The 11,939-nt window shown below is 38.8% G+C and overlaps 3 protein-coding genes across 3 annotated transcripts; 1 reads left to right on the top strand and 2 right to left on the bottom strand.

The window, feature by feature from the left end:
• The first annotated feature begins 1,088 nt into the window (after positions 1-1,088).
• Positions 1,089-3,422, top strand: LOC119993769 (patellin-6-like). Its single transcript, XM_038840997.1, is given in 5 exon segments — positions 1,089-2,195; positions 2,297-2,421; positions 2,600-2,690; positions 2,692-2,748; positions 2,945-3,422. Coding segments are annotated over 5 exon segments (1,269 nt in total). The 5' UTR covers positions 1,089-1,460; the 3' UTR covers positions 3,206-3,422.
• Positions 3,423-4,484: 1,062 nt separating this feature from the next.
• On the bottom strand, positions 4,485-6,810 carry LOC119993740 (sugar transport protein 1-like). Its single transcript, XM_038840963.1, has 2 exons — positions 6,450-6,810; positions 4,485-6,095 (listed from the first exon to the last, which is right to left on the bottom strand). The coding sequence occupies exons 1-2, from the start codon at positions 6,583-6,585 to the stop codon at positions 4,666-4,668; spliced, it is 1,566 nt and encodes a 521-aa protein (XP_038696891.1). The 5' UTR covers positions 6,586-6,810; the 3' UTR covers positions 4,485-4,665.
• Positions 6,811-8,610: 1,800 nt separating this feature from the next.
• Positions 8,611-11,465, bottom strand: LOC119995668 (cation/H(+) antiporter 27). Its single transcript, XM_038842169.1, has 4 exons — positions 11,421-11,465; positions 10,964-11,329; positions 9,841-10,845; positions 8,611-9,744 (listed from the first exon to the last, which is right to left on the bottom strand). Exons 1-4 carry the CDS (start codon positions 11,463-11,465, stop codon positions 8,611-8,613), a joined length of 2,550 nt encoding a protein of 849 aa, XP_038698097.1.
• Between the last annotated feature and the right edge of the window lie 474 nt (positions 11,466-11,939).

The raw sequence follows: 11,939 nt of genomic DNA, 5'->3' as shown, positions 1-11,939 counted from the left end.
TAGCATAATTATGTTTGCATTTAGAAGCCTTTATTTTTTTTTTGGGTCTTTGGTCTCTATCACCAAAGAGAACATAGCATGATACAAACACTAGAGTATAAATTGGACCAGCTTTTACCAAAATCTTTCATGAACATCCGGTATTTCTTTAAGGCAAAAACATCCAAGAAAAGCATGCAATTAGGAAAAAAGTGAAAGATACAAATAGAGAGTGCACTAGCTTCAAGGACCACCTGACCAGAACAATTAGACACTTGACAAGTAAACAATAGTTTCCTAATTAACAATCATAAACCAACTTAATATTTCTTTACTTAGTATAAACGTTTGCCATTCAGTTCAAGTTTTCAACCCTTTTTTACCTTACCTTTTATCTAATCAAGAATTCATTTGCGTTATTTTTATACAATTGTAACATACTGTCAAACTCATACATAAAAAACACTGCTTGGCTCCCGAAATTCGAGTTTGGAAGGCGTGTTAACGCAGAGTGGACCCCACCAAAGAACGAGAAAAAGTGGCAGGTACTGTGGGGCCCTCGTTTGGACCCCTTTGCCCCTTCAATTATTATCACCTCCGCTACAAGGCATCTCTTTGTTTCTCTAATCCGTACATACAAAACTACTTATAATCGGCTCGGCTCGGTCGACTTAGTTCTTGAATGATTGGGTCCAAAGGTGTTTTATTTCTAGCTCAAGTGGCAAAGTGATACGAGTTTTAAAAATATTTGACGCATCAATAAAAACATTGAGACGAGAAAGGGTGAAATTTGATATCTTTTATTGATATCAGTTAATAATATAAATATATTATTATATTTATTGATAAAAATTTTTATGTTTATAATGAAAATTAAATAATATTAGAGACCTTCAAAATTTAATCCTTAAAAGTTTATCAAATCTATATAATATTAAAATAATTATTGATTAAAAACATAGTTATAAAACACATTTTACATTAAGTAAGGATCACTTTTAAAATTCTCAATCATTATTCTTGTAATAATATATCGAAATGGATCGCTTGACCAAAAACATTTTTATCCGAGTACAGTACGTTCGAGTTAAAACCAATGCCTTGCAGGTGCAAAACACACCGATGGCACTCGCGTGTGTTAACGCGCCACAGCTCAAATTCGGATTTTTGATTTAAAGCCGATTTCAGTCTAATTCAAATCAAAACCGCGGCTTCACTCACGCGATTCGAAGCACTTTCTCTTTCTTGGTGAGACTTAATCTGCGTTTCTATTTGTCAGTTGTATCACACTTTGGTCCTAAACTGTTTTGTTGTTTCCTCCGGTGAGGCTTCTTTCGTCTTCTACTCGACAACGATTCTGCAAGACAGAGAATCGAAAGTAGTGCTTTCCGTGCACTTCACCCTCCACTCTACAAACATACTATCAAACTCTTCACATTGTGCATTTTGTTGAAGAGATTCCATCTGGGTCTTTCTCAAAAATGGATTCAGCATCGCCTATCTCAATCCAGCAGTCTCTGTACCCAGACCCATTACCAGAAGCCTCACCAAAACCTTCCAAGAAGAACTTCGTCACTACCTTAATGGAATCAGCCACAATTCGCACTCCTTCCTTCAAAGAAGACACCTACTTCATATCCCATCTCAAGCCCGCCGAAAAGAAATCACTTCAAGAGCTGAAAGAGAAGCTGGCTGCCTCTTCTGAGCCCACTGAGTGCTCAATGTGGGGGATTCCTCTCTTGAACGGCGACGAAAAGGCCGATGTGATACTGTTAAAGTTCTTGCGAGCCCGGGATTTCAGGGTCCTGGACTCGTATAATATGCTCGTGAAGTGTTTGGGTTGGAGGAAGGAATTTGGGGCAGACTGCGTCGTAGAGGAGGATTTAGGGTTTAAGGAGTTGGAAGGTGTTGTGGCTTATATGCACGGTTATGACAAGGAAGGACACCCTATATGTTACAATGCTTATGGGGTTTTTAGGGATAAAGAGATGTATGAGAGGATTTTTGGGGACGAAGAGAAGCTGAAGAAGTTTTTGAGATGGAGAGTTAAGGTTCTTGAGAGAGGGATTAAGCTATTGCACTTTAAGCCTGGTGGAATTAACTCCATTATTCAGGTTACTGATCTTAAAGACATGCCCAAACGAGAACTCAGGGTTGCTTCAAATCACATTCTCTCTCTGTTTCAGGATAATTACCCTGAAATGGTGGCTCGTAAGGTGAATACTACTTTGGTTCCCGATTTGCTTATTTTGGTAGACTGAGCTCGGTCTTATGTACTATTTTGTTTTTGTTTCTGTTTCTGTTTCTTTTGGACTAGATCTTCATCAATGTACCATGGTACTTCAGCGTCATATATTCAATGTTCAGTCCCTTCTTAACTCAGAGGACCAAGAGCAAGTTTGTGATCTCCAGGGAAGGAAATGTTACCGAGACTTTGTACAAGTGAGTTTCAAATGGGTTGATTTCCTTCGTTCGATTACTGATTTGTTGGTTGGATTTTGTGGTTTCTTTTGGGTTATTTGTTTCCTTGTTTGTTCTGGTTAATTTAGTTTCTACCCTTTACAATATATATGCCATTTTAAGTTGCTTAAGCGCAATGGCTTTTTATGTTTGTTGCCAGATTTATCAGGCCAGAGGACGTTCCAGTCCAGTATGGTGGACTGAGTCGAACCAGCGATTTAGAGAATGGCCCACCCAAACCAGCCTCTGAGTAGTGAGTTCACTGTCAAAGGAGGAGAGAGAGTGAACATTCAAATTGAAGGCATTGAGGTTCACTCTTGTGCACCTTTATTGAACCACACTACTTTCCTTTATTTTCCAGCTTTTTCTGCAATTGCCATGAAATCACCACCCTCTTTTAGAACTTTAACGTTTATCTTCTTTTTCTTGCAATTTTTTTATATTGTTTGTGTTGAGTTGAAATGGGTTGTGAGAATTTCTAATAATATCGATGTGGGTAATTTAGGCTGGTGCGACTATAACATGGGACATAGTGGTGGGTGGATGGGACTTGGAATACAGTGCTGAATTTGTGCCCAATTCAGAGGGTAGTTACACCATAGCAGTGGAGAAGCAAAGGAAAATGGGTCCATCAGAGGAAGCAGTTCACAACTCCTTCACATCTAAAGAAGCAGGAAAAATGGTTCTCTGTGTGGACAACTCTGCCTCCAGGAGGAAAAAGGTGGCCGCATACCGCTACTTTGTCCGAAAATCTACTGTTGTTTAGCTTAACTAGGAGTTCAAGAGTTTCATTAACTAAACACTGTGTTCTGGGTGGTCCTTTGTATGTGTTTTCATCTAATTTGGTTCAAGTTTGTTGGTGTTAATGTTAGTAAAACTAGTAATTGGTATTATGTATAAGAACTGATGGTACTGCGGTTATTATATGGCTTAATTAATATATAGAAAGATGTGAAAAAGTTCACTCTTCTTGGCTTTTTGCCTGACGAGTCTCTGAATCATCCAGAATAGGACGTGAAAATTAGGGATCAATCACACAACATAAGGAAGAGATCTTTTGTTTTGTCTTGTGGTATTGTGGGTATCTGAAAAAAGTGGATCTACGCTCTGCTGCTGATGATGAAATGGTGAGAAACGGCAATCTGTGTCTGGCCTGTCTTTGGACCTGAAATGGGAGTTTCTGCCGGGATGAATGCAAAATCTGTTTGGAAGTTCAATGATCGGTCCTCTTTGTGTATTTGGCTTTTCTGAAAAAGCAAAAAATTGGTTGGGTGGGTGGACTCTGTACCTGGTTGTGTAAGGTTTTAACTTTGATGATGTGGTGATGAGTAACTCAAACGGTGAAAAGAGCAGAGAGTCACGGGTCCTGCGTCATAACGTGTGTGAGGTTGTGTAAAAAAGCGACTATACATTGAATGATTTGATTCTCTCTGATTTGTCGGTGTCACTTTTGGTACGAATATGGTTTTCGCAAATCCTGTAGAAAGGAGGATGGTCTGGGCCTCTGTTCTCGGGGAATTTGAGGTTGCGTCGTCCCTTAAAATTTACAATATCTACTCTGATGAAGAAAAAGGTTAGTTAAGCTTAGTTTGATTAATATAAAGGAGTTTGCGCACGTTTTTGTAAAGTTAATAACGAGCATGTTCACGAGTTACTTATCAAACTTGTTCGTGAGCAAATTAATCAAAAGAGTAAGCTTAATAATATATTTTAAACAAGTTTTTTCACGAACCACTAAGCACTTAACCGAGGCTCTTCATGAACATAACCGAATGCACTCTTGTTCAAGCTCAACTCGTTTATCTACTGAGTTTAAAAATAAGTTTTGAAACTTGTTGGTTTATCTTCCAGCTTAACCTGGGATTGATTCTCAAACCCAAATTTTAAATGACCCATGACTCCATGGGCTGTTTCGGTCCACTGGGTTATGTGTGACTTGTGATTCAATAAAGTGAACTCTAATTATTCTTTCACGTTTTTGGGCTTACCCTTGTCAGAATGTTTTTTCTTTCACGTGTAATTCGTGACTTACTAATCAGTAAAAACCAAAACTTTAAAAGCTGAGATAATCATTCATTACTACATATAAAAGCTGAGAAAAACCAACACTGAAAGCGAAGAAATATATAGACTGTATACAAAATATCAAAAGCTAAAACTACCTCCTATTAAAAAACTGAAACTTGAACTGAAAATATCAAAAGCTATAAGCTAATGGAGCTTCGATCATACGATTGTTGAACTTCCATTCGCCTTCCCCATCTCAACGTCTCCGTTTGCGCAATCATCAATCACAAACCGCGACCAATACCAATGCCTCCTCCATACCTGGCTCATCTCTTCAATCGGAATACCTCTTGTCTCAGGCAGGAAGAAGTACACAAAGGCAGACATCACGACCACAAAGACGGCAAAGAAGATGAACAAACCAAACTTCAAGTGGCAAAGCATTGTTAAGAAGATCTGAGCAACCACAAATGTGAAAACCATGTTGACTGCGACATTAAGACTCTGAGCAGCTGATCTGATTTCCAGTGGGAAAATTTCACTAGGCACCAACCAACCTAACGGACCCCATGACCACGCAAATCCAGCCACATACACGCATATGAAAAACACCACAAGAATTGCATACCACTGTGGCAAAACACCAGGATTACCATCCACTCCAAATTTAACGGCAATGCAGACTGCGACGACGATTTGACAAACAAACATCTGAGCTCCACCCTCTAAGAAAAGTTTCCTCCTACCCCACTTATCAACTCTGCAAATTGAGACCAAAGTTGCAGACGCGTTAACCAAACCAGTGATCACAGCAGACATGAGCGAAGCATTGTTTCCAAATCCAATTGTATTGAACAGAACAGGCGCATAGAACATAATCACATTGATTCCAGTGAATTGTTGAAAGAATGGAATCAATATAGCCATAGAGAGGTGTGGTCTGTACTTCCTCTGCAACAATTTTCTCCAAGGATCTTCCACTTTCTTTGATGCAATACTCGCATTAACAAGATCGTTGAATTCCTCATCAACGTCTTCAACGCCACGAATCTTCTTGAGTTTCTCTTTAGCCTCATCGTGCTGGTTGCGTTCAATCATAGAGTTAGGAGTGTCCGGGAGGATTAAAGATCCAATTGTGATGATAAGTGCAGGGACCATGGCACCACCCAAACTCAAACGCCAGCCCCAACCGCCCTTAATTTTTGCGAAGAAATAGTTCAACACATTGGCCATCAAAATACCAACTGTGATTGATAACTGGAATCCATTATTAAATGCACCTCTGTATTTACACGGAGCCATCTCGGAGAGGTAGAGAGGCACGGCTTGATTGGCAAAACCAATACCGAAACCGAGTAAAAGTCGACCCAGTATTAGCATCCAAACAGCTTTTGCAAAACCATTAACAAGAGCTCCAGCAAAGAAGAGTAAACCACCAAACAGCATTGATAATTTTCGTCCAAATTTACGTGTAATAGTCGATGCTACTAGTGATGATGCAAGAGCAGCCAAGTAGAGAGACGACGTGAACATGGTTAGTGTTTGGCTATTGTACTGACAGTACTGGTTCGTCGTCGATTCTTCTTGCTGCTTCCGGTACACAGAAGGGAAGAACTTGCTCAGGAAGGATGGCATAGACGTAACACCGCCTACAAAGTCCATAAATTAATCAATAATGCCACATACAGAGTATTAGACCAAGTTGTAAATAATTAACAGGGTTTCGCATGCGAAAACTATAGGAACAAAACGGGAAAATCTACTAAAATTTCCAGTGTTTTTGTATTAAATATCTCAAATTCCATATATTGATCGAGTTTAGTACACAAACAGAATGTTAAAGAATGATTAAGTAATTGAACAGATGTTTTTGACAATATCAGTATGATAGATTGATAATAACATAACAGAGTTCCACATGCTACCATGGCAGATCAAGAACAAGAAGAATAAAACCCAGAAAGATAGAATAAAATTTTGCAGTGTTGGTATTAATTACGAACCTGAAATTCCGATGTCGTATCCGAAGATAAGACCTCCCATGGCCGCAACAATACATGTTGCGAGGACGAAAGGTGTTAGCCTTCCTGCATACTCCCTACCTCCTCTGGCAATCACTACACCTCCTCCTCCAGCCATATTCTCTCACAAAGAACCTAACCAATGAGACTGTACGTGAAAGAGAGAAAACCAAGAAGCAATAAACGCTATGGAAACTGTTCAGAGAAAACAAAGTAGAAAATTTGAGACGAGTACATGTATATATATACAAGTACGAAAAGTGCTTTTCTTATTGGTAATCGGATTTTGTTCTTGAGAGAACTTGTTATCCAACTTGGCTTGATGTTGAGCTATGTTTTTGATTCAAGAGATCATATAGTTTGATACCAACACTACCAATTTAGGAAGCCCGGGGTCTGCCGTAATTTTTTTACAGCAGACCCCACTGTAATATACTTTTTTGACATTAAAAATTTTTATTTTTATTTTTAAAAATCATAAATATGTAGTGTTTATCGCAACGAACACAACGATATATTTTTTGTTAGAAACAAAAATCAAATTCAACATGAAAAAGACACAACAATTCTAGACCATCGGATATAAACTCAAAATATTCAATGTTTTGATCACGATGAATTTGATTTTTGTTTCAAATAAAAAATATACCGTTGGATTCCTTATGAAAAATACTACATATTTATGATTTTTAAAAATGAAAATAAAATTTTTTATTACCTATAAAATACATTACAGCCGGGCACCCACCAATTTATTACCTCTAATCATAACGTTTCCTAATAATTATTGATATTTGTTTCCTTAATTAATCGAAATGACGACGACATGTTTTATGCAAAACTAAATTTCTGGCGTATGAGGCGGCGTGCGTGGGGGGTCAAACTCGCACTGATGTGGAAGAGTTGATTTTTTTGACATTCTATTAAAGGAATTATATCAATTAAGACGAATTATAATTGGTTACTGTAACAACATTTATTGATATTGATACGAGATTTAATCAGTTTAGCGATGATTATATCAATCAATCATTCAATCCTACTTAGAGGATTACGTTATATGTCCAGTAAATCAACAACGTTTGTGTTTTAGTGGGGCTCAAATCCCAAATCTCAATAGTATTCGTCAACGGAAAGCTAATAAAAATGCTCATGCAGTATTTAAATGGGCCTCGGATTTCTATTAGGCCGATGGCATGTGCTGGGCCGATTGATATGTTTCAATCATGTTGAATGAGCTCGGCCCAAATTGAGGCACGCAATCCCATAAGGAACTTCAACGGGTCTGACATGTTGTTGATTGTTTTCAGATAATGGTAGATACCATTTCCAGGAATGGTCACCACTACTGTAAACAATATAATCCCATATATGTCTGTCGTTAATGCAGTTGCTCGACCTGAGTAGGTTTCCAATTGGGCTATTGAGAATTTGATTGAGGACACAAGTATTAAATTGAATCGCATTCAGAAATGGAGTGTTGTGAAGATTAACAGTCAACAAAATGCCTGGGCGGATGTTTTCGCCAAATGGGCAGCTGCTTTGAAGCTTTCGGGCAGCATTCCCACGCATTTTTTTTCGGAGTTTCAATGCTGATTGCATAACGGTCATGATCCTCCAAATCATTTTTTTGGTCTATCATGGTGTGGTGTGTAATCTATGTTGGTGTGCTTGATAAAAAAAAAAAAAAACTCAGCCGAATATCTTATAAGCAAAGTTCTTATCCTCTCATATTAACAACGCATTTTATGAGCTCAAGTATCGTTGGAGACCATCCACGAAGAACAAATCTTGTTGGCCCGATGTATCTACAATGAACCGATAAACTCGAAGATGACAACATTGCTAGTGTGTTTGGACAGATAATTTCAACAACTAAGCTCGCAAGAAGGAGACATAGGGGTTAGTATAATAACATGTCAATGTCATTACCGAAAGAGAGCCATTTTCCATTTTCATCACCAACTGGTCAAAATTTGTTTCAGTTTGGTAACTCGGCAGCGTTTCCCTATTTAGATGTAGAGACGATGAAAAGATTTGTTAAATCATAACAACTGAATTTGTATATACCATTTAAGATCTATACTAACAAGTGAACCCAAAAAAAACAAACAAACTGGAAGATAAAAAATATTTAAACCCTTCAGGGAGTCCGGACTGTATGTTTTGAACTTTGAAGCATTTCCTGTACAACTGAAGCTTGTTGCTGGACTATAAGTACAGATGCCGTACACTGAGAATCTGAAGAAGCTAACAAGTCTCCAACTACACCAAGCTCCTCAATCTCACTCCACATTGATAATCCCGACAGTAACGGCGAATCATTGTCATGTCTCCTTCCAACCATGACCAGATCATAATCGTTATAACCCCACGAACGCAGCAGCCTTGCCGTGTCCGCTCCTTCCGTTACACTCTCCTCTCTGTACTCAACATTATCATTATCCCTGTTGCTAATCCTGAAGTCATTGATTATGTTTGAATCTCGCCTTTTCTCGAACAAATCACCCGAATGTGGTCTAATAGCTACCAACCTTAACACTGTAAGCCTAACACTCGGATGCTCTGCCATTCTTGCACCAAATGCTAGTGTCTCGTGATCATCGGGACCTCCTAAGTAGATAATGCAAACGTTTGTTGTTAGTTGAGCGGTAAACGTGGACCTGGATTCGCCAAACTGTCCGCGATCGAAGAGTATACAGACAGAGCAAGGTGCCTTTTGCAGTACCATTTTGTTTAGTGTTCTAATTGTGGGGCTATCGTAGGTTTGAAATGGAATAATAACTAAGGAAGCACATTTTTCTAGTGCCATGGAGCAGACATCTTCGTGCATTGTAGTGGAAGGTGCAATGGCTGTGAAGCATTGGACCATGACAAGGCCTTGGTTTCGAAACTCATACTGTCGGAAGGCATTGAAAATGTGATGAGTTTTGGTTTGTTTGTGGGGTTGTGAAGAGGACTCGTAGTTGTGTTGTATGAGTAGAGGCAATGCGGTTCCAACAAGTCCTTCCAGGTTCAATACATAGACGCCAATTGGGTTTTCTCTGGTGGGATTGGAGGCTTCAAGGATTGTGATAAGTGTTGGGACATTTTCCTGTTCGTGAATACAGGCGATGATTCGAAGCTCTGTGTTTCTCTTGCAGTGTTGAATGGTGCGTCTTGTGTAGGCCACATATCTTCTTGAAGGATCATACACAGCTTTAACCAACGGTGTGAGAATGGCCGACTGAAACAAGGCGGAGAAGACGATGATGCTGAAAACCTCAGTATCCACACCCTGCAAAAATATACTTCTTAATTAGTTACTGAAAGATAAAATGTTCAGAACCATCCAATACAAGCTAGCAGTTCAATACTTGGGAGTTTTCTTTACCTTGACCTGCCTTGCTCGTTCAAAAATTTGTATATCAACCAAGCCTTTGCAATTGAGGAGGAAACCAAGGGCGAGTCCATCCAAGAAAGGCATGTTGTAATAGAGTACTGAGGGAATCATGACAGCTGCAAATTTCACTGTACTAGATATAACGAACAGAAACTCTATAACTGCAAAATTCTGAAAGCTAACAAGAAATGTATCAACCCTTCTGCCCAAATTAATGGTATAACAAGGCATGAGCACAGCTGAGACAAAGCAACCAATCTTGTCTGATAAACTCGATCCCATTGGAGGGCCTTCTGGTGTTGCCAAGCCTAAAATTATTGGTCCAACGAAGTAATGTTGTCCTGTGTATTCTCCCCATAGAGAAAACACTAGAACCATTATATTGATTGCAATAGTGTATGATTCTTTCAATGGTTTCCCATCAGGAGTACGTCTCATCATCCAGAGCATTATTCGACGGAGGATGAAAACACTAATTAGGATCATAGAAACTTTGGTTAACTGCATTAAGAGCATTGATGTTGCGCTGGTCTCCAAAGCATCTTTCAAAGCAAGGGTAATTATTAGAAAAATCCCACTGACAAAGCCACTGATCATCGAAGAAGAGAGAGCGAGACGGCCTAATTCAGAGTTGAGAAGATTGAGATCCGTGAGAAGATGAAGAACTACATGAAAAGAAGTAGTGGATACAAGGGTGGCAATAATTGTGAGACTCTTTTGAACTTCTTCGTCTAATTGAACGATTCTCCTCAACAAGTGAGCAGCGAATAAGGTTATTATTAATGGAAATATGAAGGAGGTGAAGCCTATTAAAACTGCAAGATTCCCACATTTCTTGAGAATTGTTAAATCCAGGCGCACGCTGAGCAGGAAAACAAAGAAGGTGAATCCCATTGCTTCGCATACATCAAGCACAATCTCACTTCTTGGTGAAAAAAACTTCCGCTTGTAACGTTCATCGCGGGCTAAAAACGATGGACCAACTGCAATCCCTCCCTGCAAGCACAAAGACCAGCAATGGCAGATTATTCCAAATCAGTCAACAAACATAAATTATGACATATGATGTTCATAGTATCAATGATTTGTCATTTTGATGAATGTCGGATCTTACCAGGACCTGTGGGACAAAACTGGGTTGTCCAAAAGGCTGGAGGAAAAACTGCAGAAAAATCGTTACGGTAGTTACTAAACCAACCTGCAGCATCAAAAGTTGAAGGGGAAAGTGAGTAAGATCTTCACCCAAGCTATATTTTCCGAGCTTTGTGAATGGTTCGCAGAATATGGTGACATTTCTTGTTCCTAGCGTAACATTTGCAGTAAATGATGATGAATTCATAATCTGATTTGCCTTGCCACAATGATTTTCTTTCGTTCTTTGCCGAGTAAGAAGAGAAGGGGAGATTGTGGGAATGGAGAGGAAGAAAGTTGATGGAGGAGTTTTGTGGTGGAGCCTTTTTTCTGTTGTGTTGTTTGTGGCCTTCATAAGAATGTATCTTGAAGCCGAGATTAGTGCAAGAAGACTGGACAGGAAGGACTTGTCTCAAATATGACAAGGAGAGACCATGTACCATGAAATTAGCATTCAATTCAGTTTTAGATATTTCACTTTCCATGACTTTATATTATGTATAATTCATAACATTACTCTATTTTCATTCAAATAAGTTACAAATGATTTAAAATTATAGACTTTTCTGCAAATTGACTTCAACCAAAGTTGTTATCGTGGTGGAGGATGAATTATGCTTTGTTTTAATTTGGTAACCAAAAACAACATTGTATAAGTTTGCCCTTTGAACATTCGATATGAATCTAAACTCGGGCCGTCAGGCCCGCACGAGCATAAAATCCTGAATAATGGTTGGTTATTCTATGACAGGTTATGTCATTATCTTCACTATTTCATTGTCTCAATCCAAAACACGAAAGAAGTCATTTCTGCTGCAAATTCTGCAGCAGAACTAAGAAACGTCACTTTGTATTGTTTCATAGATTGCGCTTCAAAAAACTGACCATATTGACTAATGAAAATGGAATTGGAACAGTTGCGTCTAATTTGGTACATCAACTTAGAACATTGCAGTATA

This window comes from Tripterygium wilfordii, chromosome 3 (genome assembly GCF_013401445.1).
Source record: "Tripterygium wilfordii isolate XIE 37 chromosome 3, ASM1340144v1, whole genome shotgun sequence".
Classification (NCBI taxonomy): domain Eukaryota; kingdom Viridiplantae; phylum Streptophyta; class Magnoliopsida; order Celastrales; family Celastraceae; genus Tripterygium; species Tripterygium wilfordii.
The sequence above is the reverse complement of the archived record's forward strand: the minus strand, read 5'-3'. Positions and strand labels throughout refer to the sequence as shown.

Coding starts and splice junctions, on each gene's coding strand:
- LOC119993740 (XM_038840963.1), bottom strand. CDS start 6,585: ATGGCTGGAGGAGGAGGTGTAGTGATTGCCAGAGGAGGTAGGGAGTAT. Junction 6,096..6,449: donor ATACGACATCGGAATTTCAG/GTTCGTAATTAA, acceptor TGGACTTTGTAG/GCGGTGTTACGTCTATGCCA.
- LOC119995668 (XM_038842169.1), bottom strand. CDS start 11,465: ATGGAAAGTGAAATATCTAAAACTGAATTGAATGCTAATTTCATG. Junction 11,330..11,420: donor AATTGAATGCTAATTTCATG/GTACATGGTCTC, acceptor ATTCTTATGAAG/GCCACAAACAACACAACAGA. Junction 10,846..10,963: donor GTTTTGTCCCACAGGTCCTG/GTAAGATCCGAC, acceptor TTGTGCTTGCAG/GGAGGGATTGCAGTTGGTCC.